Here is a 27336-nt window from a genome sequence, read left to right as displayed (position 1 = left end):
TTACTGTCCATTGAGAACTGGAGATCCCATCTGAGTCCTCGCAGAGCAAACCCAAACCCTGAGTTCTCTACTACATTTGCACGCCAAAAGACTGATGATGGAAGGAAAAAAAGGCGAAACCTTCGTGCAAATTAATGCAATTAGAATTTAGAGTAGACCTCCTTGGGAGAAAGTATTTCATAATGAGGCTGAACTTGGCTTCTTTTTCAACAGCTCCGTACTCGTATGTTCTGTTCCATCGTAAGATGAGATAGTGCCAGAAAGATCATCTTTATCATCACAAGTATCATAAAAACATTGCCAGTCAATGCAATCAAAACAGGCCTGAAGAGAGGAGACACTGTCCTCTCACCAAGTCTTTGTCTTTAATTTTTTCTCCCCACACTCAGAGCGTCTGAAGGAGGGTTTGTACATGGGCATAAGATACACATTGTTATGGTACGACGTACCAAAGGAAGGCATGGGCAAGGACTTGTAAGCACCGCACACTGAAACATAACACAGGTCTATTGTATTGTTATTTATATGGTGAAACAAGTCACATAATATTTGTATGTCCTCAGAATCTTGTTTAAAATACAGTGGTTAAAATCTCGAAGGATAAATTTGGGGGCATCCGGGCTGACTGAATCGAGCCTGTGTATAACGTCAGCAATCGGTTGTCCAGTGGCGGATGCATTAACTCACGGATGAATGTACACTATCATGAGGAACAGCTGTTGAAATTAATGAAGCAAGTAGAAAGAGCGGAACACAGCATGTATGATTATATGGTCATAATAAAATGTGATTGCACTTTCTAATTAATTACTATGGTTCTTCCTCCTTAATATCGAAAAGTATCATTAATCTCACACTATGGTGTCACACTCTGTATAAGTCTGTATCACCATCACTCAAATGAAATGGACCTGTGAGGCATGACTACATTCTAAGTTTGTTGGTAAAAAAAAAAAACTGTCTTTCAATATAAAAATATTAATCTTATTATTGCATAGTCATTTTGGACCATATTGACAAAATAGTCATAAAGGGCACCATGTCTTTTTTGTGCAGTTGCACCCTTATAATGATTCAATTTAACCCCCTGACATATGCTGCAATATAAAATGATTATACATAATTGAAATAATTTATATTCATTTATAAATTCATTCATTCAAGAGTATTCATTCATAAATGAATACTCAGTTAAATTATTTTTGCAGTGTCCTCTGAGGCATCTCACCTGTGTGGATCCTGACATGTTGTTTGAGAAGCCATTTTGAGCTGAAACCATTTCCACAATCGCAGCACCTGAATGGCTTCTCCCCTGTATAGGTCCTTATGTGCGTTTGTAAATTTGACTTCTGGGTAAACATTTTCCCGCACGTAGTGCATCTGTATGGCTTTTCCCCTGTATGAGTCCTTACATGCCTTACTAAATCGGACTTCTGGGTAAACATTTCGCTGCATGTGGTGCATCGGAATGGCTTCTCTCCTGTATGAGTCCTTACGTGCGTTTGTAAATTTGACTTCTGGGTAAACATTTTCCCACAAGTGGTGCATTTGAATGGTTTCTCTCCTGTATGAGTCCTTATGTGCCTTAGTAAATCTGACTTCCGGGCAAACATTTCGCCGCACGTGGTGCATCGGAATGGCTTCTCCCCTGTATGAGTCCTTACGTGCATTTGTAAATTTGACTTGCGGGTAAACATTTTGCTGCATGTGGTGCAACTGAATGGCCTCTCTCCTGTATGAGTTTTTGCGTGGGTTTGAAAATTTGACTTCTGGGTAAACATTTTCCCACACCTAGTGCATCTGTATGGCTTTTCCCCTGTATGTGTCCTTACATGCCTTCCTAAATCTGACTTCTGGGTAAACATTTCGCCGCATGTGGTGCATCGGAATGGCTTCTCTCCTGTATGAGTCCTTACGTGCATTTGTAAATTTGACTTCTGGGTAAACTTTTTGCCGCATGTGGAGCAACTGAATGGTTTCTCCCCCGTATGAGTCCTTATGTGCCTTAGTAAATCTGACTTCTGGGCAAACATTTCACCGCACGTGGTGCATTGGAATGGCTTCTCCCCTGTATGAGTCCTTGCGTGCATTTGTAAATTTGACTTCCGGGTAAACTTTTTGCCACATGTGGTGCAACTGAATGGCTTCTCCCCTGTATGAGTTCTTACGTGAGTTTGAAAATTTGACTTCTGGGTAAACACTTTCCCGCACGTGGTGCATCTGAAGGGCTTCTCCCCTGTATGAGTCCTTACATGCAATTGTAAACCTGACTTGCGGGTAAACATTTTCCCACACGTCGTGCAGCTGAACGGCTTCTCCCCTGTATGAGTCCTTACGTGTCTTAGTAAATATGTATTTTGGGTAAACATTTTCCCACATGCTGTGCATCTGAATGGCTTCTCCCTTGTATGAGTTCTTAGGTGAGTTCTAAAATTTGACTTCTGGGTAAACATTTTCCCGCACGTGGTGCATTTGAAGGGTTTCTCCCCTGTATGAGTCCTTACATGTATTTGTAAACCTGACTTCCGGGTAAACACTTTCCTGCATGTGGTGCATCTAAATGGCTTCTGCCCTGTATGAGTCCTTACATGCATTTGAAAACTTGACTCATGGGTAAACATTTTCCCGCACGTGGTGCATCTGAATGGCTTCTCCCCTTTATGAGTCCTTATATGCATTTGTAAACCTGACTTCCGGGTAAACATTTTCCTGCATGTGGTGCATCTGAATGGCTTCAGCCATGTATGAGTCCTTACGTGCTTTTGAAAACTTAACTTGTGGGTAAACATTTTCCCGCACGTGTTGCATCTAAATGGCTTCTCCCCTGAATGAGTCCTTCTGTGTCTTTCAAAAATTGACTCATGGGTAAACATTTTCCCGCACATGGTGCATCTGAATGTCTTCTCCCCTGCATGAGTCATTGTATGCCTCTCCATGTTGTGCTTCCGGGTAAAATCTCTCCCACAGGTGGTGCATTTGAAAGGCTTTTCCCCTGTGTGAAATCTCATGTGAATTTTAAAAATTTCCAAATTATAAAGCACTTTCTCACAAATCCTGCACTTGTATAGCTTTTTGTGAGGTTTCAGCCTGGCTTTCTGAGTTGAATCCACTTCCTCACAGTTTTGGCGACTGCAAGTTTGGTCAGCTTCAGTCTTAATTACATGACAGCAGTTAGAGAGGGTATGGTGGTCACTTGTTGGTTCTGATATTAAAAAGTTGTTTTCTTGGGCATCCAGTTGTATCAGTTCAAATGCGGTGACAGCTGGGGGCTCTGTGTCTCCCTCTGTCTTGGTTTGGTAACATTGGGAGGGCAGAGGCTGATCTTTGCCATCATCATTTCCATCACAAAGAGGGGTAAATATGGACTCAGAAGTATCAGCTACATCCTGCAATGGAAGTTGGTCTTCCTGTGGACTGATCCAGAGTTCCTGTTGTTCCTCCTTGGCCAGACTGGGGCTCCTCTGCTGCTCACGATGCTGCTGATCAGATGACTGTACAGAGTCTGGATAAAGGGAAAAATAAATAAATGCTGTTATTTGCATCAACAGAGGTAGGTTAAATTTGATTCAGGATACCTATTCAAGTTTGGCCATAGAGGCACATCCTATTTACATAGGATGTGCCACTACAAATTAAATTAATCAAATTAAACATGTTGTTCAGTTATGCTTTTTTGAACTCAAGGTAATCTCCAAAATTAGTTCATTTTTATCATTGCCGATTTGCAAAAGGTTGTACACGTTTTTATCTTTTCTTGAATCGACTACTGTAATGCACTTTATTCTGGTATCAGCAAGGGCTCACTCCACCGTCTGCAGTTGGTACAAAAATCCGCTCATTACAGGGACAAGGGGGCATGACCATATCACTCCTGTGCTTGCCTCCCTACACTGGCTTCCTGTTATATTTCGCATTGATTTTAAAATTTTACTGCTCACTTTTAAGGTTTTAAACGGTATTGCTCCTTTATACCTCTCTGATTTATTGACTCGTTATGCCCCCCCCCCAACCATTATGGTCTGCAGATGGAGCCCTGCTAAATATTCCCAGGTCTCGGTTGGTTACAAAGGGTGATCGGGCGTTTACTGTTAGAGCCCCCACACTATGGAACGCTCTTGCTGCTGAGCTAAGATGAACTAAGTCTCTAGCTGCTTTTAAATCTCGTCCTCAAACTTTTCTTTTTATGAAAGCTTTTACAAATGTTTGATATTTGCTTTTATTTTTACTCTTATTTGATCTGTGTTTATCCTAACTGGGCATTTGTCAAAGCCAGGAATATGCCCACCCAGTGCACCAGCTAATCAAAGAGAGGAGAAGGACCACAGCTGTCTAAGTGTAAACGAGTGGTGATTACGTATGTGGCGGGAGTGTCGTAAACGTTGAGACAAATATTTTCCAAACACCATGTCTTAGTTGCTTTCAAACCCCAAAACAAGCTGTAGCAGAAGTTGGTCCACCACAATAATTGGGTCCCCCGGCACAAACAGAGCAATATAGTGTACACTGTTAAGTGCCAGGAGGATTGTTGCGACTTGTATATTGGGGAAAGTAAACAGACACTGGCCAAGAGAATGGCATAACACAGGAGCGTTAATGCATCAGACCAGGACTCCACAGTCAGTGACACCCATCTACAGGGCCATATATGTGAAGAGGGAACAACCATCCCTGTTCCGGGGTGGGGGGTGGGGGCTAAAAGTACAACTGTCGCCATCTTACAATGCTGTGATTGCAAACATTCCCAAGTCCTCTCTGAATAGTACACATGGCCATTGAAACTCTAATTAATGGTCACGCCCATATTTGCATATGAAACTGATCGTTGGTTTCGGTCGTTATGCCACTGTATTGTTTACAAGGGTGGGGACACCTGCAGTCAGTTTAGACTGAAGAGGTCATTTAGATGAGTGATGAAATGCATCTGTCAGAAACATTGTATCCATATGAACTGGTTCAACTTTCTTTGATATGGGTTAGTTGTTCTGTAGAGTGGATGAGCATTCAACTATCAACATTATCAGGGCCAGAACTTGTTCAGGTTTTACAATGCTTTAAAGTATCACGGCAGTGTGGCCATTAAAAGGAGTGGCCAGGTGACTGGGTTTCAGTAACAATATTTTTTTAAATAGCTGTTTCACTGCTAAAATCAGGTATGTCAAATCCAGAGGAAAACCTGTTAAGTTCTTGTGCCAGAACTTGATCTGAAGTGAGCACTTCTAATGTCACTCTTCTTATTGTCAGTTAGCCCAACCATAGTCCCGATACTGTCAGTCCTGATACTACGGTTGGGGGAAAAAAACTAACATAAAATTGCCTTATTTTTTTAAACAGTGGTTTACAGAATAATCTAGGGTTTGGACTGTCAATGCTGCTAACAACTGACTGCAACCTACAAATAAAAAAAAAAATTTACTTAAACGCAAATCAAAATAAATTTTCTCTCAAATAAAATAACAAAATAAACATACATTAGGTGCAGCATTTAGAAAATTAACTGTACTTGAACTTCACTGCAATTGTATTTGCATTACCAGCTTTCAGCTTCACATTAGGACTGTGCAACATAAATATTCCCTCAAATAAATAAACAAGCACGAAACCGTCCAGACTCATGCTGCACCTGATAGTGACTGAAATCTCTGTACAGTTTAAAAATATACTCAGAGGCCTTGTAAGGATTCCGGTGGATATAAACTACAGCACAGAGAGGTGGGACCCTATTAAAGAAAAAGAATGTTGATCCAAGTACATGTGCAGCCGTTCTCCCATTTAACTTTATATGGAAAAACAAAACAGAGTATGCTAAAAGAAAATCATGTATTAGAAGCCACTCTGCAGAGGGCTTTAACGCCTTAGACTTTCAAACAATCAATCAGATTTTCAAGGTAAATTGGATTAAGCAATGTTTAGCTAAATATAGTCAACTATTTTATATTCCCAATTTATTATTTGATAAGTGTGGTGGCCAAAGATTTCTATTATCTTGTAATTACAAGTGTAAGAAATTGCCTGTCAAGCTCACCAATTTTTCACAAACAAAATCTCTTCAAGTTTGGATGATGGCTTTCAAGCACATTTTTTCCACATTAATGCATAATATGGAACAATCAGCGTGTATTGTCTATAAACAAGTCCAGATATATAAAAGAACGGATGGATAAGGGTGTAGTCTTTGTTTTAGATGTACTCACTAAGAGAGGCAACCTCTACGCATAATAAGATTTTGTTCAGATGAAGGATATGATTATTTCTCGACAGAATATTACAATGTTTTAAAAAGTATATCACCAAAGTTACTGTTTCTCCTCAAAAGTGCATTAATATATGGATGGCCCTTTGAGTGGAGAAATTCCCAAGCTCTTAATTGGTAGGAAAGGCCTGTCAGATCCCACATGTAATAATCACCATATCAGAAAAATACTGACCTCAGATCAGTTATTTTCCCAAATAGACTCTTACGGAAAGCAAGTTTTCCAGAAATCTTCGCAGATAAAGTTTCCTCAGACCCTAACAAATTCCCCATTCCAAATAATATAAATGAAGTTCACATGAGGGTATTACATAGATACTACCCTTGTAATAAATTATTGCGTAGATTTAAGGAAGATATTTCTCCAGTATGCTCTTTCTGGAAACAGAAATTGCATCTATTTCCCATTTATTCTATGAATGTACCTTCCCTTAATGGAACTGGGTTGAAGTTGGTCTGTTGATTTTTCTAAGCTTTAACAGACGGACACCAATTTTAGAAGACATGGTCTTGTTTCTGAACTCTAATACAGACTCACAGTCCACTAACAATGCTCTCAAGCTTATCTGTCCATCCATCCATTATTCAGGGTCGCGGGGATGCTGGAGCCTATCCCTGCAGTCATTGGGCGGCAGGCGGGGAGACTCCCTGGACAGGCCGCCAGGCCATCACAGGACCGGCCGACACACACACACACACACACACACACACACACACACACACACACACACCTCTGCGTACGGTCGACCGGAGTACCCGGAAAAACCCAGGCACACTCATGGGGAGAACATACAAACTCCACGCAGAGGTCAACCCGGTCACACCTAATATCCGGCTGGTTTGTGTTGAACTACAGCATCTCTTTGACTGTTTCTAAGACAACAACAAACAAAAAAGCTATTAAGACCTCTCAATTAATAGGGAAAATAATTGGGAATAAAAACACGTTGATTGCATTATATATATATATATATATATATATATATATATATATATATATAGCTTGCATCTCCCGCTTACATTCTGATGTTGTCAGTATTGGTTTTTGTTTTACTGTTTCCTTTTTCCCCCTTTCTTTTAATATATGTGATGTTGTCTTATGTATAAATACAAGATGTTAAAGTTGACCAGTTCTCTACGTGTTAAATTGACTGACGTATTTCTCTGTATATTTTGTAATTCTTGAAATGTATTCAATAGAAGCAGAAGAAGAAGAAGAAGACGAAGAAGAAGAAAAAGAAGAAGCAGAAGAAGAAGCAGAAGAAGCAGAAGAAGAAGAAGCAGCAGCTACAGTCACAGAGATCTGTGTTAATTCCCGTAGCAAACAAACATGAGATAAGATTGAAAGAAGGAATGCAAGAATGTTTTGATAATGGACGACACACACAGAAACTTGGTTTTACCAACCTATTCTGCGTAACGTGATCCTGGGCTTCAACACCATGTCCAGCAGTCTCCTCTGTCGCTCTCTCTCGTCCTCATACTCCTCTATCGTCCTCTCGAAAGCTCCTAATATCTCCTCAGCTGCTGCTGTTAGTCGCTCGATGACGAACGATCTCAGCAGGTTTGTTCTGGACATGGTAAACTCAACGGGGAAGTAAAACCAGTTGAACTCCAGCGGCACAATGACGCATGTGACTGGTTTTCTTCTTCGTCTTCTTCTTCTTCTTTATCTTCTTCTTCTGCGGTTTCATTGGCGAATTGCAATCACATGGAGCATTACCGCCACCTACTGTTAAATTAAAGAGTCCTTAATTTATATCCTTCCCACCAGGCCAATATCCTTGAAAAAGGTGAAGCTGTGGGAGTGCAGGAGTGAGGAGACGGAGAGATCGAGTCGAGCCAAGTCCGTTTACTCGCCACACAAAACAACACCGATACAGCGCAACCTCTCGTGGCAACCAGCTAACCGCTAGGCTGCTGCAAACATGGCTCCCCCGGAAACTAAGCATTGCTACGTCAGCACTCTGAATGTCTGCCTTAAAGGAGCAGCAGCCTCTGGTGAATCTACCCTCATTTGTGTATCACCACAAAGCTATATTTAAGTACATCATTCCCAGTGTTCCTTGTGAAAATTGAGTTTAGCTCCATGTACACGATTCCTTTTTGTTCCAGTATAGTTTGTAGTATGAGTCTCTCTCTTGCATATGTTGGGAAAATTAAAAAAAAATGTTCTAGTCTCTGGTTGTTCGGCAGACATCACAGTTCCCAGTTTGATGTTTCCCGATGAGAAATTCAGTCTTGTATGACCTCATCTTAACCTGATAGTGATGTTCTGTTCTGTCCAGCTCTTCCCTCAAGTCCTCTCTACTCCTACTTCCTGTTGGGTCCGGTACAGATGTCTCCTGTAATGATCTGTGCCCTCTGGCTATGTTAACTTATAACATTAATAAAGCAAGGACGACTTCTCTCGTGCTGGGTGTTTATTCATCGACCGGATTCCGACTGACGTTGTTACGTACATCACGTGACTTTGTTGTGGCGCTACGGAAAGCCGTAAGGGACATTAGCAAATCAAATATTACTAGCAAATATTACATCTCCCTTTTTCTGAAAAGTGCTGCTTTCTCTGCAGAGATACAGACCACGTTGAGCACGTTTATAAGCGAATACAATCTTAATAAGAAAGAATATGAAAGTGGAACTCTTATATAACTGGACTGCAACAAAGTAGTGTAAAACATTTCCTTCACTGTCTAAATGTGACACCGTAATAACATTTCATCTTTTTTTTTTTTCATTTCATTACTGGTAACTGCAAACAGCAGGTAGGTACACAAGGTAAGTGAACGCTGTAAATATTTCTTTTCAAAACATAGCAGGTATAGTACAGGTTGGTGTAAAATTCTCTTTTTTTAACATTCATAAGTCAAGGATTTGTCTTGGTTTGATCGTGCGACCTGACCTCGTGGTGTAACCAGGCTGTGTGTCTGGTTGTCGCTGATTGTTCGTGTCTGGAGGTTCAGCATGCTCTTGCTGATGGGCTTGTGTGTTGTTGTTAGCGCTGGTAACAGTCTGCTGTGAAGTGTGTGTGTGCGTAGTGTGAGTGTTCACTCTGCTTTGTCGCAGGTGTTGACGGTTGCGTTGGTAGATCTGACCTTCTTTGGTTTGGATGTGGTAGCTCCTGTCTGTGTTCGCTGGTCTTTCCACAGTTGCAGGTCTCCAGGATCCATCCTCCTGCCGGAAGCGGATTGGTGTGCCTGCGGGCAGGTGGGGCAGAGGTTTGGCTGTTCGGTTGTAGTATGCCTGCTGGCGCTGTTGACATACCTCTCTCCTTTTGTGAACATCCTCCTGACTGGCGATCTGTGGCTGCAGGTGTTTTGCTGTTGATGGGAGAATGGACCGCAGCCTCCGACTCATCAGTAGCTGTGCCGGTGATTTCAGGTTGTCCACCGGTGTGTTGCGATACTCCAGCAAGCTCATGTAGGGGTCTTTGTTCTCGGCTTTGGCTTTGTCCAGGATGCGTTTGGCCGTCTGGACAGTCTTCTCGGAGAGGCCGTTGCTCTGTGGGTAGTGGGGGCTTGTGGTGGTGTGTGAGAAACCCCATGTCTGTGAGAAGTTGCGGAACTCACCAGAGCTGTAGCACGGACCGTTGTCGCTGATGATAGTCTCGGGGATTCCGTGTCGAGCCATTGCTGCTTTCAGCTTCATGATGACGGCAGATGAGGTGCAGCTGTAAAGTCTTTCTAGCTCGAAGAATCTGGAGTAGTAGTCCACAGTGACTATGAAGTCCTGTGAGTTCCATGTGAATAGGTCTGTGCCTATCACTTGCCACGGCCGCTCGGGTATGGCGTGTGACATCATTGGTTCCTTTGCATTTGCGCTGCGCCGTTCTTGGCATATGCTGCAGTCTGCTACCACATCCTCGATCTGTTTCCCCATGCCAGGCCAGAACAGTAAGTCTCTTGCTCGGCATTTGCTTTTTTCCACGCCAAGGTGGCTGGCATGGATGCGCTGTATCATGTCCTTGCGAAGCTTTTGGGGGACAATGATTCTCTCACCTTTGAACAGGATACCGTCCATTTCTGAGATTTCTGCTCTGTGGTTCCAGTATTCCTGGATGCTGGGCGGGCACTTTTTCTTTGTGTCTGGCCAGCCAGTGAGTGTGGCTCGTCTGAGTGCGGTGAGCTGTGGATCTTGCGCTGTTTCCTGCTTGATTTCTGTGAGTCTTGTGTCGCTCACAGGGATGTTGCTGAGGACTGTGTGCACTTGGGCCTCCATCCCTTCCTGTAGGTCACTGTCGTGGTGTTCTATTGACTTGCGTGACAGTGTGTCGGCCACCGGTATGTCCTTACCGGGGCGGTGGATGATTTGGATGTCGTATTTTTGGAGCGCCAGGATCATCCGTTGCAGCCGGGGTGGTGCTGCTGCCAGTGGCTTTTTTAGTATTGCCTCCAGAGGCTTGTGGTCTGACTCCACAATCACTTTTCGTCCATACATGTACTCGTGGAACCTCTTGCAGCCGAAGACCACAGCGTAGAGCTCCTTCTCTATCTGTGCGTAGTTTTCTTCAGTGCTGTTGAGTGACTTGGACGCATAGGCAATTGGTTTGCCATCTTGGAGCATGACAGCCCCAAGGCCACTTTTGGATGCATCCACTTGGAGTCGCAGCTCTTTCTGCGGGTCGAAATATGAGAGTACTGGACCTGGGTGCTGTGTAATGAGATTCTTCATCTCTTGGAACGCCTTGTCGTGGACTGCATCCCACACAAACTCACTGTCCTGTTTCAGAAGCTGTCTGAGGGGTGAGTTTATCTGTGAGAGGTGTGGAGCAAATCTGGCGAGGTAGTTGATCATGCCGAGGACTGTCTCCAGCTCTGCTTTGTTCTGTGGGGGTTGCATGTCCTTGACCGCCTTCACCTTGTGTGGGTCTGGTTTGATGCCTTCGTGTGAGAGCGTGTGGCCGAAGTAGCTTACCTCGGACACGCATATGTGACACTTGTCGGGGTTGAGCCGCACCCCTCGCTCCCTTGTGCGCTTCAGCATCGCTCTGAGACGCTGGTCATGTTCCTCTTTAGTCTTGCCGAACACTAGTATGTCGTCCACTATGGCCGTCACACCGTCCAATCCTTCATATGTTTCATCCACGCGTCTCTGGAACTCGTCTTGAGCGGACACGATTCCGAATGGCAGTCTGAGGAAACGATACCTGCCAAACACTGTGTTAAATGTCGTCAACATTGAGGATTCAGTGCTCAGTTTGATGGCCCAATAGCCTGACCGCGCGTCTAACACGCTAAAGTACTCAGCTCCAGCGAGCTTTGTGGTGGCGTCCTCCAGCGTGGGGAGGGGATAGTGAGGTCGTTGTATCACTTTGTTAAGAGCTCTGGGGTCTAAACACACTCTAAGTTTGCCTGTCTTTGGCTTCTCAACAATGACGAGTGCATTCACCCATTCTGTGGGTTCTGTTACCTTACAGATTATGCCGCCTTTCTCCATGCTGTCAAGCTCGTCCCTCAGTTTGCTGCGTAGGGCGATGGGGATTCTGCGTGGCGGGCAGACGACCGGCGTTGCATCTGGTGTGACGCGGAAGGTGCACTCGCCTGGGAACTCTCCTATTCCCTGGAAAACATCTGCATACTCATCCATTATGCTCTGTGATGTGACATTGTTTTCCTCGCTCACAGCCATCACTATTTTTACCAAGTTTAGGTCACGGCATGTTTTCATTGCCATGACTGGTGGGGCGTTTGTGTCAATGACGTAAAAGTCCAGCATCATTGCATTGTCTCTGTACTTACATTTGAGTTTGCATGTGCCTTTCACGCTCAGCGCGCCTCCTCCATATTCAGTGAGTCTGTGTATTGCTGGTTTCAGTGTCACATTTTTGAACAGCGCCTGGAACAGGTTGGTGGGAATAGTATTGGCCTGTGCCCCAGTGTCTAGTTTAAACTTTACCTTCTGTGGAGGTGTGCCAATTCCAACCTCTACGTAAGCCTGCTCGTTGCTTTTTCCGTTGTTCTCTATTGAGATGCAGTCTATGTACAGCTCTGTCTGTTCTCCCACAGCGGTGCTCTCCACTGTAATGTTGTCGAAGTACAGTTCTTCCTGTTCTCTGTCAGTGGTGCACTCTTCTGGGTTCTCTCCGACGGCATGTACTGTGCCGCGGTAGTACTTTGTCTGTCCCTGGGAGCTAGACTTGCATACTTTAGCAAAATGATTGAGCTTCTTGCATTTAATGCATTGTTTACCCTTAGCTGGGCAAGTGGCTTTAGCGCCGTGTAGCCCTCCACAATAGCTACACGCCCTGGCGGCGGTGCTAACGTCCCTTTGTCTGAAGTTAGCGTTAGCTGCTTTGGGTGCGTTCGGTTTGTAAGTCTTTCTGCCTATTGCGTGCACCGTTTCATGTGTGCTGCCCTGGCCCATAAACGTTAGCTGTTGCTTTGCTAGCTCGTGTGAGCGGGCTACATCTATGGCTTTTTCTAGCGTTAGCTCAGCTCCCTGGCTAAGTAGCTTTTCTCTCACTCTGGGTGAGTTGGTGGCAAACACGATGCGGTCCCTGACCATCTCGTCGGCATTTGGGTAGCCACAGTCTTTGACTAGGAGCTTTAGCTCAGTTACAAATCGTTCGAAGGATTCACTCTCTCCCTGCATCTTTTCATGAAATTTATATCTGGCATAAATCGGGTTTGCTTTGGGGGTGATGTACTCAGTGTACTTATCGTAGTACGTTTCTAGCTTCTTGGCTTGTTCTCCGCTGAGTGTCCAAGTGTTGTGCACATCGCGCCCTTTTTCCCCTATCCAGAGCAGGAGGTAGCTGCATTTCTCCTCTTCGTTCTTCCCGCGCAGGGGGCCCGTGAACATTAGCTCCGTTGTTTGTCGAAATCGTCTCCATGCTTCAGGTAAGTTCGCCGATTCCCAGTCCATCCGTGGAGCTGGAACGCCGTACGAATCCATATTGGGTATTTAAACTCCGCTACTCTGACACCATGTAATGATCTGTGCCCTCTGGCTATGTTAACTTATAACATTAATAAAGCAAGGACGACTTCTCTCGTGCTGGGTGTTTATTCATCGACCGGATTCCGACTGACGTTGTTACGTACATCACGTGACTTTGTTGTGGCGCTACGGAAAGCCGTAAGGGACATTAGCAAATCAAATGTTACTAGCAAATATTACATCTCCCTTTTCGATTATCGTACAATAATTCCTGCCATAGTGCCTTGATTTTGTGTCTTATAAATGATTTTGTTTCTGCTTTGCTGATTGGAACTGACAGTTCTACATGACTCGCTTTCAATCCGTTATCCAAAGGAGTTGAATCAAGTGCAACTGGACTTGGTATATATCCGTGAAGACGTTTCGCCTCTCATCTAAGAGGCTTCCTCAGTTCGTGCCTTTCTGACTAGACCAAGCTAGTCTGACTGGCTGGTGATGAGACTCAGCATTTATCCTCTAGGAGTCGTTGTCAGAGCTATTGATATGCGTGGCTCTTTGTGATCCGATGTTTACCAACGCCCGTCGCTAACACAGCCATAGATATGAGTGGCTCTTTTGTGTACCGTCGTTACCGGAGCTATTGATATGCTTGGCTCTCCTGTGCTCCTATGTCCAGCCGCGCCCGTCACCATCGGAGCTATTGATTTGAATTTGTTTAGCAGCGACGGCCTTTGGGGGTGTTAGTTTCGACTTCATTATTCAGTGGTCACGAGAGTCGTTGGAGCCGTTAGTGACCGACTGTTGTTCTTGGAGGCTAGGCTTCTTGAGTCTCCTGGGTAGAGATGAAAGGACGGCATTGTAAGTGGGAGATAGGTGGTGACGCAGACCTCTTCCTCTGTTGAGGGATGGTTTTTCCAGTTTCACATAGAAGGCTTCCTTCACCCCTCTTTCAAACCATCTATCTTCTCTGTCCAAAATGTGTACGTTGCTGTCCTCGAAGGAGTGTGTCTTCTCCTTTAGGTGTAGATAGACTGCTGAGTCTTGTCCTGAGGAGTTTGGCCTTCTGTGTTGGACCATCCCTTTGTGTAGTGGTTGTTTGGTTTCTCCTATGTATAGGTCAGTGCAATCCTCATTGCATTGTACAGCATACACCAGATTGCTTTTCCAGGTGTGTGGTACACAGTCTTTGGGATGAACCAGTCTTTGTCGGAGTGTGTTGCTGGGTTTGAAGTATACCGGGATGCGGTGTTTGTTGAAAATTCTCCTGAGTTTCTCTGAGACCCTAGAAACATACGGGATGAATGTGCTGTTCCTTCTGTCCCTTTACTCCTCGTCGCTCACCCGGTTGGTCTTTTTGGAACGTGTTGCAGTTTTCACAAAGGTCCAACTGGGGTAGACGCAGGTTTTTTCAAGCTCCCCTCAGGTGTTTGTGTTCTTCTCGTTGGGCCTGAGTGCTGCTGGGCACATTGTGAGCTCTGTGTTGCAGATAAATATCTGAGTCTCATCACCAGCCAGTCAGACTAGCTTGGTCTAGTGAGAAAGGCACGAACTGAGGAAGCCTCTTGGATGAGAGGCGAAACGTCTTCACGGATATATACCAAGTCCAGTTGCACTTGATTCAACTCCTTTGGATAACCATGACCCGGATGAATGAGAACATTCACAGACTTTCAATCCGTTGTTGGCCAGTTGGTCCACTGTTTCATTTGCCCTAATACCTACATGAGCTGGTATCCACATAAACTGAACATCTATTCCCAATCTAACAATCCTGTGTAATAGCTGTAATATTTTATAAAGAATATCTTGTCGACAGTTTGAATTTGTATTTTTTTAAGCTATTTAAGGCTGCACTGAAGTCTGAACAAATTAAAACTCGCCCTGGTTGAAATTCTTCTACCCACTGAAGAGCTAATGAGCTGGCCAACATTTCTACTGTATTCACCGCTAAGTGACCACTCGCTTGCTTTTTCACTCTGACCTTTAACTCAGGAACATAAAATGCATAACCGGTGTTTCCATTCTCTGGATTTTTGGATCGATCAGTAAATATTGTCCATATATTTCACATATAACAATGTTCACATAAGCCTGCACATTGATTGTAGTTCTTTTTGAGTGTAAACGTTCCAATAGAGAGAAATCTACTACTGGTTGAGGTAGTAACCATGGTGGAACAGCTGATATTAAACAGTTTGACTAATATTCCAGTCTTTGATTCCCGAATTCCTTACATATATCTGAGATACCTACACAAAAAACTCTTTTTTAAGTTTGTTACTTTCCCAACTCATATCTAAAATCTTTTTTGTAGGATGCAAATCTTTATGTCCCTGCAGAGTTGCCCAGTAATTAGCCATTAACCATAAATAAAACCTTAAATAAAGAGGCATTTCTCCAGCTTCTACCTGCCTCCACCACAACACAAACTTAATACTTGAGTCTGGATTCTGTCTAGCCTTTTTAAAGAAGTACATGCAGCTGAACCAAACACAATAAAACTATAATCTAGGGCTGATCTAATTAAAGCTCTATAAATGCATTTATGTATTTATGGCGACAGGCATGGGTGCAAGTCCATGAATACTGGGATGGCATCCAGCGGTTTACCTGTGCCCCCATCCACAGGGTTAGCGGTTGTGTCAGGAAGGGCATCCAACGTAAAATTTTGCCAGACCATTATGCGGATTGACAAGACCATACCGGATTGGTCAAGGCCCAGGTTAACAACGGCCGCCACTGTTAAGGCTTTGTGGGCCTCAGGCTCCCAGGTAACAATAATTGATGACCTATGGAAAGAAGTGCATTTACCAGACACAAGATTAAGAGACATTTCAGAAATTCTGGACATAACAGAGACCCTAGACATAGTGGCAGCAAACGGGGAGAACATGCCATATGCAGGTTGGGTAGAAATAACCTTCAGGTTAGCTTCAGAGGGAGCACCCACCACAGAAGTTGTTGTCCCCACACTTGTAATGAAGGGTGGTATTGCTCAACCAATTACTGGTTCTAATGTAATTGGCCTCATTATAGACGGTGAATTGAAACAGTCCAACGGTACTGTAGGGATATAATGCTATGTATATCCACTGGAACTACACTAGGTGTTATGTACTACCCGGACTGTTATTATGATTACACCACTACCATGTATGGTTATTACGTCTGCCTACTGAGCCACGATTAAACCTGAGTTCTATAACCCGATGTGGTCATTGATCCTCTACCAATACTACCCCAAGTATTACTTCATGGTGGCAGCGGTAAAGTACTCTCTATGAAGAATTAAGATAGACTGATAAAATTGTCCGTGGATAATTTCTGTCATCATTCAAGCAAGAGTGCGGCGGAGCTGAGCAAGCCGCAAAGCTAACTAGCTAGCTAGCGACAGGAGACGTCATGGCATCGCATCTACCGACGATGAATTGGTCCGACCCGGACCTGGGTGAGGCAGTTTCCCTGTTTAAACAGAAAATGATGAGAGGGTCTAAGGACAGGATGTTGTGTTGCTGTTAAGCCCACAGAGGCAAAATTTTTCATTTGAGATATTGGGCTATACAAATAAATAAAAATTGAATCAGAAGGGATGGTAGGAAAGGCGAATGGAAAAATAAAAGCCTAGCTAAATAAAATATGTGCTGATACAAAACTGAAATGGGTAGATGCATTACCACTCCCCTTAATGGCATATAGTATAATTGCAGGCATTAAGAGTCAAGTTGGAAGAGAAGGAAAAAGCAAGTGAAGGAAGGAAAAAGAAAGGGTTTAAAGCAAGGTTGAGGCCTTGTAGGCCTCAAAGGGGGGACTATATGGTATGTTTTTACATATAAGAGCACGTGTGTGTATCTGACAAACAATTGTTGCAAGAAGCACAAAGCTATATAACAAGGACAAAAAGTTATTAGAATATGAACTTGTTCATGCCCAAAGGCAGGATAAGTGACATTCCAACATGTCAGTGTAACTATTATTATTATTATTATAGCTAGAATGTCAAGACAACCATTAGAGTCATTCAGTGTAACCATTATTATTCCGAAAGTAGTAATAGTAGTAGTATTAGTGGTAGTAGCAGTACTACTAGTAGTAGCAGAATGTCAAGACAACCATTAGACTATCAAAGGGGAATGATTGAAGACATCCTTGCATAGATAGAGAGGCGCCTGCTCCACCAACATGTTCTGATCAACAACTGGCAGAAGGAGGGGCAAGGGGTGGAGGGAAACCCATGAAAGGATGTAAACGTGATGGTGGCAGGAAGCCAAGAGAGGCAGGATGTTGATTAATGCAAGTAGGTTGTTCACTAGATGTCTAGATGTGTAATGGTATTAAGAGAGGAAGGCTTTTGTTTGAACTTCAGTTGCTCTGCAGACCAACTCAGACTTTGCTGGTGCATCAATAAGTCTTACATGAAGGATCCTCGTCTCATTGACTATTTTGTAATTTCTCTGTATCATTGGCCACCACATTATCTAAAATGTAGTGCTAAATTTTCCATTGGAAATGTTGTCCAATTTGTATGGAGTATGCATGCTCAAACACGATGAGCGACAGGCATGGTGCAAGTCCATGAATACTGGGATGGCATCCAGCGCTTTACCTGTGCCCCCGTCCACAGGGTTAGTGGTTGTGTCAGGAAGGGCATCCGACATAAAATGTCACCAAATCCTCTTGCGGATTGACAAGACCACACCAGACCGGTCAAGGCCTGGGTTAACAACGACCGCCATCAGTGCTGTGCCCTCACAGGGTACCGATGGAAACTATCAAATCCGCTGTGGCGACCCTTGGGAAACAGGGAAGAAGCCGAAAGAAGAAGATGCATGCTCAAAAACAAATTAATAGAAAGTCTTTATGATATTTTTATTTTTATTTTTGTTCAGGCAGCATGGGAAACCCAACACAGTCTTCAGGCACAAGTCCAGAAATACATATGCACACACAACCAACATAATACTCTCATAAACAATTTACTAATTAAATCCAGCGTGTTTTTGATTTTAATATAAGCTTGGTTTGAGTTTCTGTGATGTTACAATGCAAAATCATACATGGACGTCATTTGAAATTACGTCATTTTGTAGGCATCTTGACCTCTCAGTGAACCCATATAAGCGCTATTAAATTGTTAAATATAAATAAAGTTTTGGTCACTTCATCTCTCGTTGTGCAGTGTGGTGTGTCAGAAGTGCAAGTGTGCTGCTGCACTGTTTGATCACTTCAACTAAAAGTACATCATGCACCTGAACAATATGCAGCAGCATCCTGCTGCAAAGTATTAGTATTATTTTAGTACTCTGCCATTCTGGACTGTGTTGTCGCTTTAAATCCATCTCTTAAGTGGAACAATGTGTGATTAAAGAATAGGACATTGTATTAGACAAGTCACTGTGTACCCAACTGTGAGCTTTGTCTGATCCTTACCAGCCAGGTTCTAGATATCAGCAACATGACGTTCAAACCCTTCATACTTGTTGTGAGCCGTACAGATTGTATGATGACAGCAACCTCTCTAGTGTATAGGCAGGCAGGCAGGCATGCAGGGAGGGAGGTAAACATGTCTACTGAGTAGCACAAAACATAGAAATATAAAACTGAACCTATATAGAGAGGATATACAACTGTAAGACATACAGGGTACAGAATGAAATACAAATAAAACTAAATACACCCTATTACTACTACTACTTTCGGCTGCTCTCGTTAGGGGTCGCCACAGCAGATCATCCTTTTCCATCTATTCCTGTCCTCTGCATCTTCCTCTGTCACACCAGCCACCTGCATGTCCTCCCTCACCACATCCATAAACCTCCTCTTTTCCTCTTTCCTGGCAGCTCCATATTCAGCATCCTTCTACCAGTATAATCAGCATCTCTCCTCCACACATGTCCAAACCATCTCAATCTCTCCTCTCTTGCTTTGTCTCCAAACCGTCCAACCTGAGCGGTCCCTCTAATATAATTGTTCCTAATCCTGTCCTTCTTCGTTACTCCCAGTGAAAATCTTAGCATCTTCAACTATGCCACCTCCAGCTCCACCTCCTGTCTTTTCATCAGTGCCACTGTCTCCAAACCATATTAAACCATATAACATAATAAAACTAAATACACAGATGTGGAAAAATAGGAATTTAATATATAAATAAAGTGAAAGGTAGTAAATACAATTAAGAGTGCAGAGGATACATTGTGTTTATTACACACATTGCTGCACATAATCCCCAGTATTTACTAACAGTGTGAAATTGTATAGGGATAATGGTATCATTACCTTGATCATGTTTTGATAGATTAAACCACGAGTTGATGCAGCAGGTGGGGACGTTTCGTTTTCCTTTATTTTTAGTACATATATTGGAGAATGGTACAAAGAGCAGCATGTGGTGCTGGGTACTGATTTAGGGAGCTCCCCTGCAGGCACAACTTGAATGGTGCATGTGTACACAAGCAAAAAATTTCAAAATAAAAACATCAGACATACAGAAGGGTGACAAGTTTAAGGAAAACCCTGAATGTGTGACCCCTACAGTGAGGGGGTCTGGGGGCTCCATTATGCTGTGGGGGGCATGTTCCTGGCATGGTTTGGGTCAACTTGTCCCCTTAGAGGGAAGGGTCACTGCAAATCAATACAAAGTTATTCTGGGGGATCACCTTTATCCTATGATGAGACGTTTCTATCCTGATGGGAGTGGTGTCTTCCAGGATGACAATGCCCCCATCCACAGGGCACGAGGGGTCACTGGATGGTTTGATGAGGATGGAAATGATGTGAATCACATGCTATGGCCTTTACAGTCACCAGATCTCAACCCAACTGAACACCTACAATGCGCACCTTGTCTTGTTTGTGCAGTTGCACACTTGCATTGATTTAATTTAACCCCCTGACATATGCTGCAATATAAAATGGTTATAAATAGTTACGAAGAATATTCAATTAACTTCTTTTTGCAGTGACCTGTGAGGCATCTCACCTGTGTGGATCATGACATGTTGTTTGAGAAGCCATTTTGATTTGAAACCATTTCCACAATCGCAGCACCTGAATGGCTTCTCCCCTGTATATGAGTCCTTATGTGCCTTAGTAAATATGACTTCTGGGTAAACATTTTGCCGCACGTGGTGCATCGGAATGGCTTCTCCCCTGTATGAGTCCTTACGTGCGCTTGTAAATTTGCCTTCTGGGTAAACATTTTCCCGCACACGGTGCATCTGAATGGCTTCTCCCCTGTATGAGTCCTTACATGCGTTTGTAAACTTGACTTCTGGGTAAACATTTTCCCGCACATGGTGCACCTGAACGGCTTCTCCCCTGTATGAGTCCTTATGTGCCTTTTAAAACTTGACTTCTGGGTAAACATTTTCCCACACGTGGTGCATCTGAATGGCTTCTCCCCTGTATGAGTCCTTATGTGCCTTTTAAAACTTGACTTATCGGAAAACATTTTCCCGCACGCGATGCATCTGAATGGCTTCTCTCCTGTATGAGTCCTTATGTGCGTTTGAAAATGTGACTTCTGGGTAAACATTTTCCCGCATGTGGTGCATCTGAATGGCTTCTCCCCTGTATGAGTCCTTATGTGCCTTTGAAAACTTGACTTATCGGAAAACATTTTCCCGCACATGGTGCATCTGAATGGCTTCTCTCCTGTATGAGTCCTTATGTGCGTTTGAAAATGTGACTTCTGGGGAAACATTTTCCCACATGTGGTGCATCTGAATGGCGTCTCCCCTGTATGAGTCCTTATGTGCCTTTGAAAACTTGACTCATGGGTAAACATTTTCCCACAAGTGGTGCATTTTAAAGGCTTTTCACCTGTGTGAAATGTCATATGAATTCTAAAAATTTCCAAATTATAAAGCACTTTGCCACAAATCTTGCACTTGTTGTAGGGCTTTTTGTGGGGTTTCAGTCTTGTTTTCTGAGTTGGACCCACTTCCTCACAGTTTTGGCGACTGCAAGTATGGTCAGCTTCAGTCTTAGTTACATGACAGCAGTTAGAGACGGTATGGTGGTCACTTGTTGGTTCTGATATTAAAAAGTTTTCTTCTTTGGCATCCAGTTGTATCAATTCAAATGCGGTGACAGCTGGGGGCTCTGTGTCTCCCTCTGTCTTAGTTTGGTAGCATTGGGAGGGCAGAGGCTGATCTTTACCATCATCAATTCCATCACAAAGAGAGGTAAATATGGACTCAGAGGTATCAGCTACCTCCTGCAATGGAAGCTGGTCTTCCAGTGGACTGATCCAGAGTTCCTGTTGTTCCTCCTTGGCCAGACTGGGGCTCCTCTCCTGTTCATGATGCTGCTGATCAGATAACTGTACATAGTCTGGATAGAGGGAAAAACAAAATCAATGCTGTTATTTGCATCAACAAATGTAGGTTAAATTTGATTCAGGATACCTATTAAAGTTTGACTGTAGAGGCACATCCTGTTTACATATCTTAGGTAAACCTAGACTAGGTGTAGTTTCCCCCTATTGACATAATTTTTACACCGATTATACCCAGGGGGAGCTACACCTAATCTGTATGGTTTACCCAAGACACATAAACAGGATGTACCATTATGGCCTATGTTTGTATGATTAACTCGGTGACCTATAACATCTCTAAGTTTTTTGCATCTATTCTTAACTTGTTGGAAGGCAGTAATAAACATCACATTCAGAACACTATGGATTTTGTGGATAAAGTGAGGGACGTCATTATGGAGAGGGACGAAACAATGGTCTCTTATGATGTTAAGTCTCTCTTCATGTGCGTTCGTGTTGATTATGCAGTGGAGGTAGTCCATGTGATATTACAAAATGACCCCACCCTTAGCAATAGGACCACCCTTAAAACTGACCGAGTATGTCTGCTCCTGAAGCCGTGTCTTCAGTCCATGTACTTCATATACAGGGGGCAGTACTACAGGCAGAGGCATGGGTGTGCTATGGGTTCCCCTGTCTCACCTGTAGTGGCCAACTTGTACATGGAGTAAATGGAAAGGAGGGCTCTGATGTCCTATCCAGGGACACCACATAGCCATTGGTTCAGATTTATGAATGACAGAAATCTAAAAGCGTCATAAAAACAAACTGTTCTTTCTTTGATGAACAGCCAGAAACAGTGTTATACCTGTTTTGTCACTGCTCTCACACCAAGAACTTCTGGCAAAACCTTTGCAGATTTGTCACTGATCATCTTTCCAAAGACTTAGTTTTATTATGGGAGAACATAGTATTTGGTTTCTTTAAACACCCCAAAAAAGTGCCAAATATTTGTTCATTATAACTCTATTAATAATATTGGCATTTTTTTCTTTATTCACAAAAAAATTCACAAACAAAAAACCTATTTTGTTGTTTTCTTGAAAGAGATTGAACAATACGCAAAACTTATTTCTTCTACAAACAAAAAGGCTGTCAAAAATTTTAATGTATGTATGTCTTTTAATATCTTTATGTAATGGAATGTAATATACCCCTGGCTTTTTTATGTATGTCTGTTCTGTATACTGTCCTCTGTATATGTAATCTGTTGTATTAATAAACATTTGTTAGGATGACTGAGATGGCGTCAGTGTAATACACGATTTTATACAGCAGACCATCACATTAGTGCAAAACCTGGATTTAATCACCCCTGTGAAGTTAAAACGCCTAAAAATAGCTGTCTGACGAAGAGGTGGCTTCATGAGAAAATGTAAAAATGCTTCAGATCAAATTTTTGCTATTCTATTTGGCAAAACCGTGCTTGCTAAAATAGCTCACTCTTGCTAGCTTAACATTACGTCTGCCTGGAAAGACAATCGCAATGATAACAAGGTAAATAAGGAGGAAGGTATGGAGACTGTAGTGAAGAGAGTAAAACGTGTAAATGACCACACGAAACAGCCCACCGACAACAACTCAGCCAAATATCAGTCTCTTGCAAACACATCTGTTAACAGTCCATGTAAGAAAGTAATCCATAAGAAACGCCACCCTACTCGCTGCATTCAACAAGATCACTGAAAATCAAGATTCCTCTCTCGAGAAACTAAACTCTATTGAAAAATGGGTCAACAAGAACACCGATGCCATCCACCCTCTGTCCACTTCTATTGGAGTTGCGAAGGAGCAGGTGAGGGGTCTTACTACTAACATGACAGAGCTGGAGCAGAGGGTCCAATCTCTAATGACAGAGAACAAAGTGCTACGAGACCGGATAAATGAACTGAAGATGAACTTGAAGATATCTGGTGAGCCGCAATGAGAAAGCGAAAACGTTAAGATGACCGTGATTGTTCTACTGTCCAGAGTCTCTCCGGGAATTCCCTCCAAAACTCTGTGGATGTGGCACATCAAATTGGGCCCAAGAAGGATAAGAGCCACAGAAGTGGTACTAACATGCATCCACGCCGCATTATTGTACGCTTTCTGTATCGCACACACTGTGACCGCGTATGGGCAGATGCTAAACACTCAGAAGTTTTGAAGCAAAAGAAAAAAAAAATCAAGATCACAGAGGATTTAACACAACACGTAAAAGATGCAAGAGCCAAGCTGTGGCCACTTGGCTTATATACAGATATACAGCTTGGCTTATATATATATGTGTGTGTGTGTGTATATATATATATATATATATATATATATATATATATATATATATATACACACACACATATATATATAAATATATATATATATATAAGAAGGAAGTTTGCTGGCTACAGTGGTCCATTAGCTATCATCGCTGGAAGCAAGATCTCTGCACAAGATGTCACCGCATCACCAGATGGTTCAGCAACTGCCTTATCCCATGCCATTGGTTTCCACTTGTCATATTCTCTCCATTGAGGTTTCTGTGTGATTTCTTTTATTAACTCAATCATAAATGGAAATTAACTTTATCTTAAAGGAGATTATGTTTAGTTGCCGAGGTTATTGTCAGTTTGTGATATGAGAGCTCAGTGGACTCAGGAACATTGCGCTTTTCCACACTGTTTTAGACAGTATGCCTGGGGCGGGTGTAGAAGGGTCGGGTACGTCTTCTATTTCATTTTCTATACATATTTTGTTTATTTTTATCATCAGCAGGGGGCCCCAATCTGCTTTCTATACAGAATTTGTCTCCTTGCCTTGCCTGTGTTAATACCCGGAGCAAATAAACAATGAGATCAGACTGAAAGAAGGAATGCAAGAACGGAAACTTGGTGTTACCAACCTATTCTGCGTAACGTGATCCTGGGCTTCAACATCATGTCCAGCAGCCTCCTCTGTCGCTCTCTCTCGTCCTCATACTCCGCTATCGTCCTCTCGAAAGCTCCCAATATCTCCTCAGCTGCTGCTGTTAGTCGCTCGACGACGAACGATCTCAGAAGGTTTGTTCTGGACATGGTAAACTCAACGGGGACATAAAACCATTTGAAGTCCAGCGGCACAATGACGCATGTAACTGTTTTTTTCTTCTTCTTCTTCTTCTTCTTCTTCTTCTTCTTCTTCTTCTTCTTCTTCTTCTTCTGCTGTTTGTATTTTGAAGTCTTGAAAAAGGGTGACGCATTAAGAAAAAACAGCTACTTCTTCTTCTTCGTATCTTGATTAATAAAAAATCTTCTTCTTCGTCTTCTTTTTCTTCGTCTTCTTCTTCTTCTTCTTCGTCTTCTTCTTCGTCTAAACCCGAATTAGTAACTTTTCCCAAGGCTCTAAAATGTACGAAAAACAGAAATGCCCAAAAATTATTATTTGCATTTGAACAATTTAATGTAATTTAACCCCTGGAATATTGTATTGTCCTATCTTATTTTATCTCTTTTTAATTTTCTATTTCGGTTTCCTTGTTTTGTTCTCATTGTCTTTGACATGTTTGATGTACTGTTCTTAGCCTACTCTGTTGTTTTAGAGTATACTGGCTTTGTTTGATGTGTTTGTATATCTGTAGTCTTGATTGAATATATATATATATATATATATATATATATATTATTATTATTATTATTATTATTATTATTATTATTATTCCAAGCCCTCTTTCCCGCCCCCCTGTATTCCTCTGCTAACCCTCTCCCATGTCTTCTTAAAAAAAATCTTCTTCTTCTTCTTCTTCTTCTTCTTCTTCTTCTTCTTCTTCTTCTTCTTCTTCTTTTAGGTATTAAGTAAAAACCTTGAATCAAGAGAAGAGATGAATATTAAGAATGATACAAAATGTAAAGCTATATTAAACAGCTGGTTACAGAGGGAGATTACTCTATTTGGGAGGACTCTACTCACCAAGATGGAGAGTCTTTCTAGGTTTATTTATCCTGCTTACTCATGGGCTATATAAACCAAACTAATTGTAATTTTATTTGGAAAAACAAGTGTCATTATATCAGGAAAAGTGACCTCTTGAAAAGTGATGAAAATGGTGGGGTGAATGTCATTGATTTTGACATTATGAATGGTATTGTAGCTGAGGGTTTGTAAATGTCGCCTATACGGTATGAAACTATAAAATAACAAAGACGAAGGCTCCACTGTCACACGAGGACCACTTTATTTGGATTCTCCCCAACAGTTATCTCCACAGCAACCACACTGCGTACAGCACTTCCGTTCTCTCTTCAGCCTTCAAAATAAGAGCTCAAGGTATATACTGTGGCGACAGCTTATAACGGGATCTTAAAATCACTAACAGGCAAGTCCAGAAAAATAGGTTACAGTATGATCAAACTGAAGTGGCTAAAAGCCTTTGTCATGGCTGAGACTGTGTTTTGGCATGTCATTCCTAATGCAGTCTTTAAAAGGTTGGGAGGGATTGCTTTTCTTTTGAACTGTGATTTTGAACTGTCCGAGATACCGTTATGTTTATCCGCCTTTCATAAAGAAGTTTTGCAATATTGGAAATTGTTGTTTAAACACAACTTTGCCCCCCATGCAGTTCCAATTTGGAATGATAGATGTGTCCTGTTTAAGGGAAAATCTGTGTTTTTTGGAAGAGTGGTGGAAAAAGGGTATTTGGTCCATTACACACATCACGGATGACAGAGGCAATCTATTGAATTATAATGAGTTGTGTTTGAAATTATCCTCCTCTGTAAAGGTCTATGACATGGTAATACGTGCGATCCCTATACAACTCAAGATGATGGCCTCACAGTGTCTTATTTACACCTCTGTCATCCCCACGCTTCGCCCCTTAATGATTGACAAATTAAAATTTGTCGACATAACCTGCAATAATCTCTTTATCAGAAACTCTTTGTTGAAGATATGTTATCCTAACCCTTTAAGAAGGAATTATATTTTAGACATGTACTCAAATTTGAATGCCCATAAAATTAGAAAAAGATACAGTTCATTCCCTTTCCTCCCTAAAGCCAAAGATGTTCATTTCAAGTTAATTAATGATATTTACCCCTTCAGTGAAAATATAAGTTTAGAGTTTAATGTAGACTGTATTGCCTGCCAATTCTGCAAGACAGACATAGAATCAACGGATCATTTATTTTTCCACTGTAACATTACTTATACATTTTGGTATAATTTGTATGTATGGATGAAGTCGAGCATTAGTGCTCTACCGCCATTTCTACTTAGTGTCAAATTTGGAATGTTTATGGGGGATAGAAATATAGAATTCTTGTTGAATAATGTGATTATTTTGGCAAAATATTTCATATACAAATGTAAATATTGCAAAACGCATCCCTGTTTAGCAACCTTTAAAAATGAATTAGTAACATTTTCCAAATCTCTAAATGTATGAAAAACAGAAATGCCCAAAAATTATTCTTTGCATTTGAACAATTTAAAGTAATCCAACCCCTGGAATATTGTATTTTTCTATTTTATTTTGTATTTATTTTATCTCTTTTTAATTTACTATTTCTGTTTCCTTGTTTTGTTATCATTTGTCTTTGACATGTTTGATGTTCTGTTCTTAGCCTACTCTGTTGTTATACAGTATACTGGCTTTGCTGATGTGCTTGTATATTTGAAGTCTTCAATAAAAAAAGAGAAAAAAATCTTAAAAAATAGATAAAAAAAAAAACCTTCGTCTTCTTCTTCGTTTTTATTGGCGGTTGGCAAACAATGAATTGATTCATTACTGCCACCAGCTGGTATGGAGTGTGGCTCAGAATGTTTATTATTTACACTACCACCCCCCCCCAAAAAACCCCTAAAATGTTATTAATTAAATTAGTTACTCACTATGAAATTGAAACAAGATTTTATAACACTCCGTTGAATT

General features: G+C 42.0%; 1 protein-coding gene across 1 annotated transcript; it reads right to left on the bottom strand.

Moving 5' to 3' along the window:
* Positions 1-1187: 1187 nt before the first annotated feature.
* Positions 1188-24772, bottom strand: LOC130123369 (zinc finger protein 585A-like). The gene is made up of 5 exons (XM_056292512.1): positions 24331-24772; positions 20242-21463; positions 18770-18796; positions 2771-2844; positions 1188-2686 (listed from the first exon to the last, which is right to left on the bottom strand). Exons 1-5 carry the CDS (start codon positions 24500-24502, stop codon positions 1197-1199), a joined length of 2985 nt encoding a protein of 994 aa, XP_056148487.1. The 5' UTR covers positions 24503-24772; the 3' UTR covers positions 1188-1196.
* Between the last annotated feature and the right edge of the window lie 2564 nt (positions 24773-27336).

The sequence above is a fragment of the Lampris incognitus genome, chromosome 14 (assembly GCF_029633865.1).
Source record: "Lampris incognitus isolate fLamInc1 chromosome 14, fLamInc1.hap2, whole genome shotgun sequence".
NCBI classification, from domain to species: Eukaryota; Metazoa; Chordata; class Actinopteri; order Lampriformes; family Lampridae; genus Lampris; species Lampris incognitus.
Note: the sequence above shows the minus strand (reverse complement) of the source record. Positions and strands in the feature narration are given on the sequence as shown.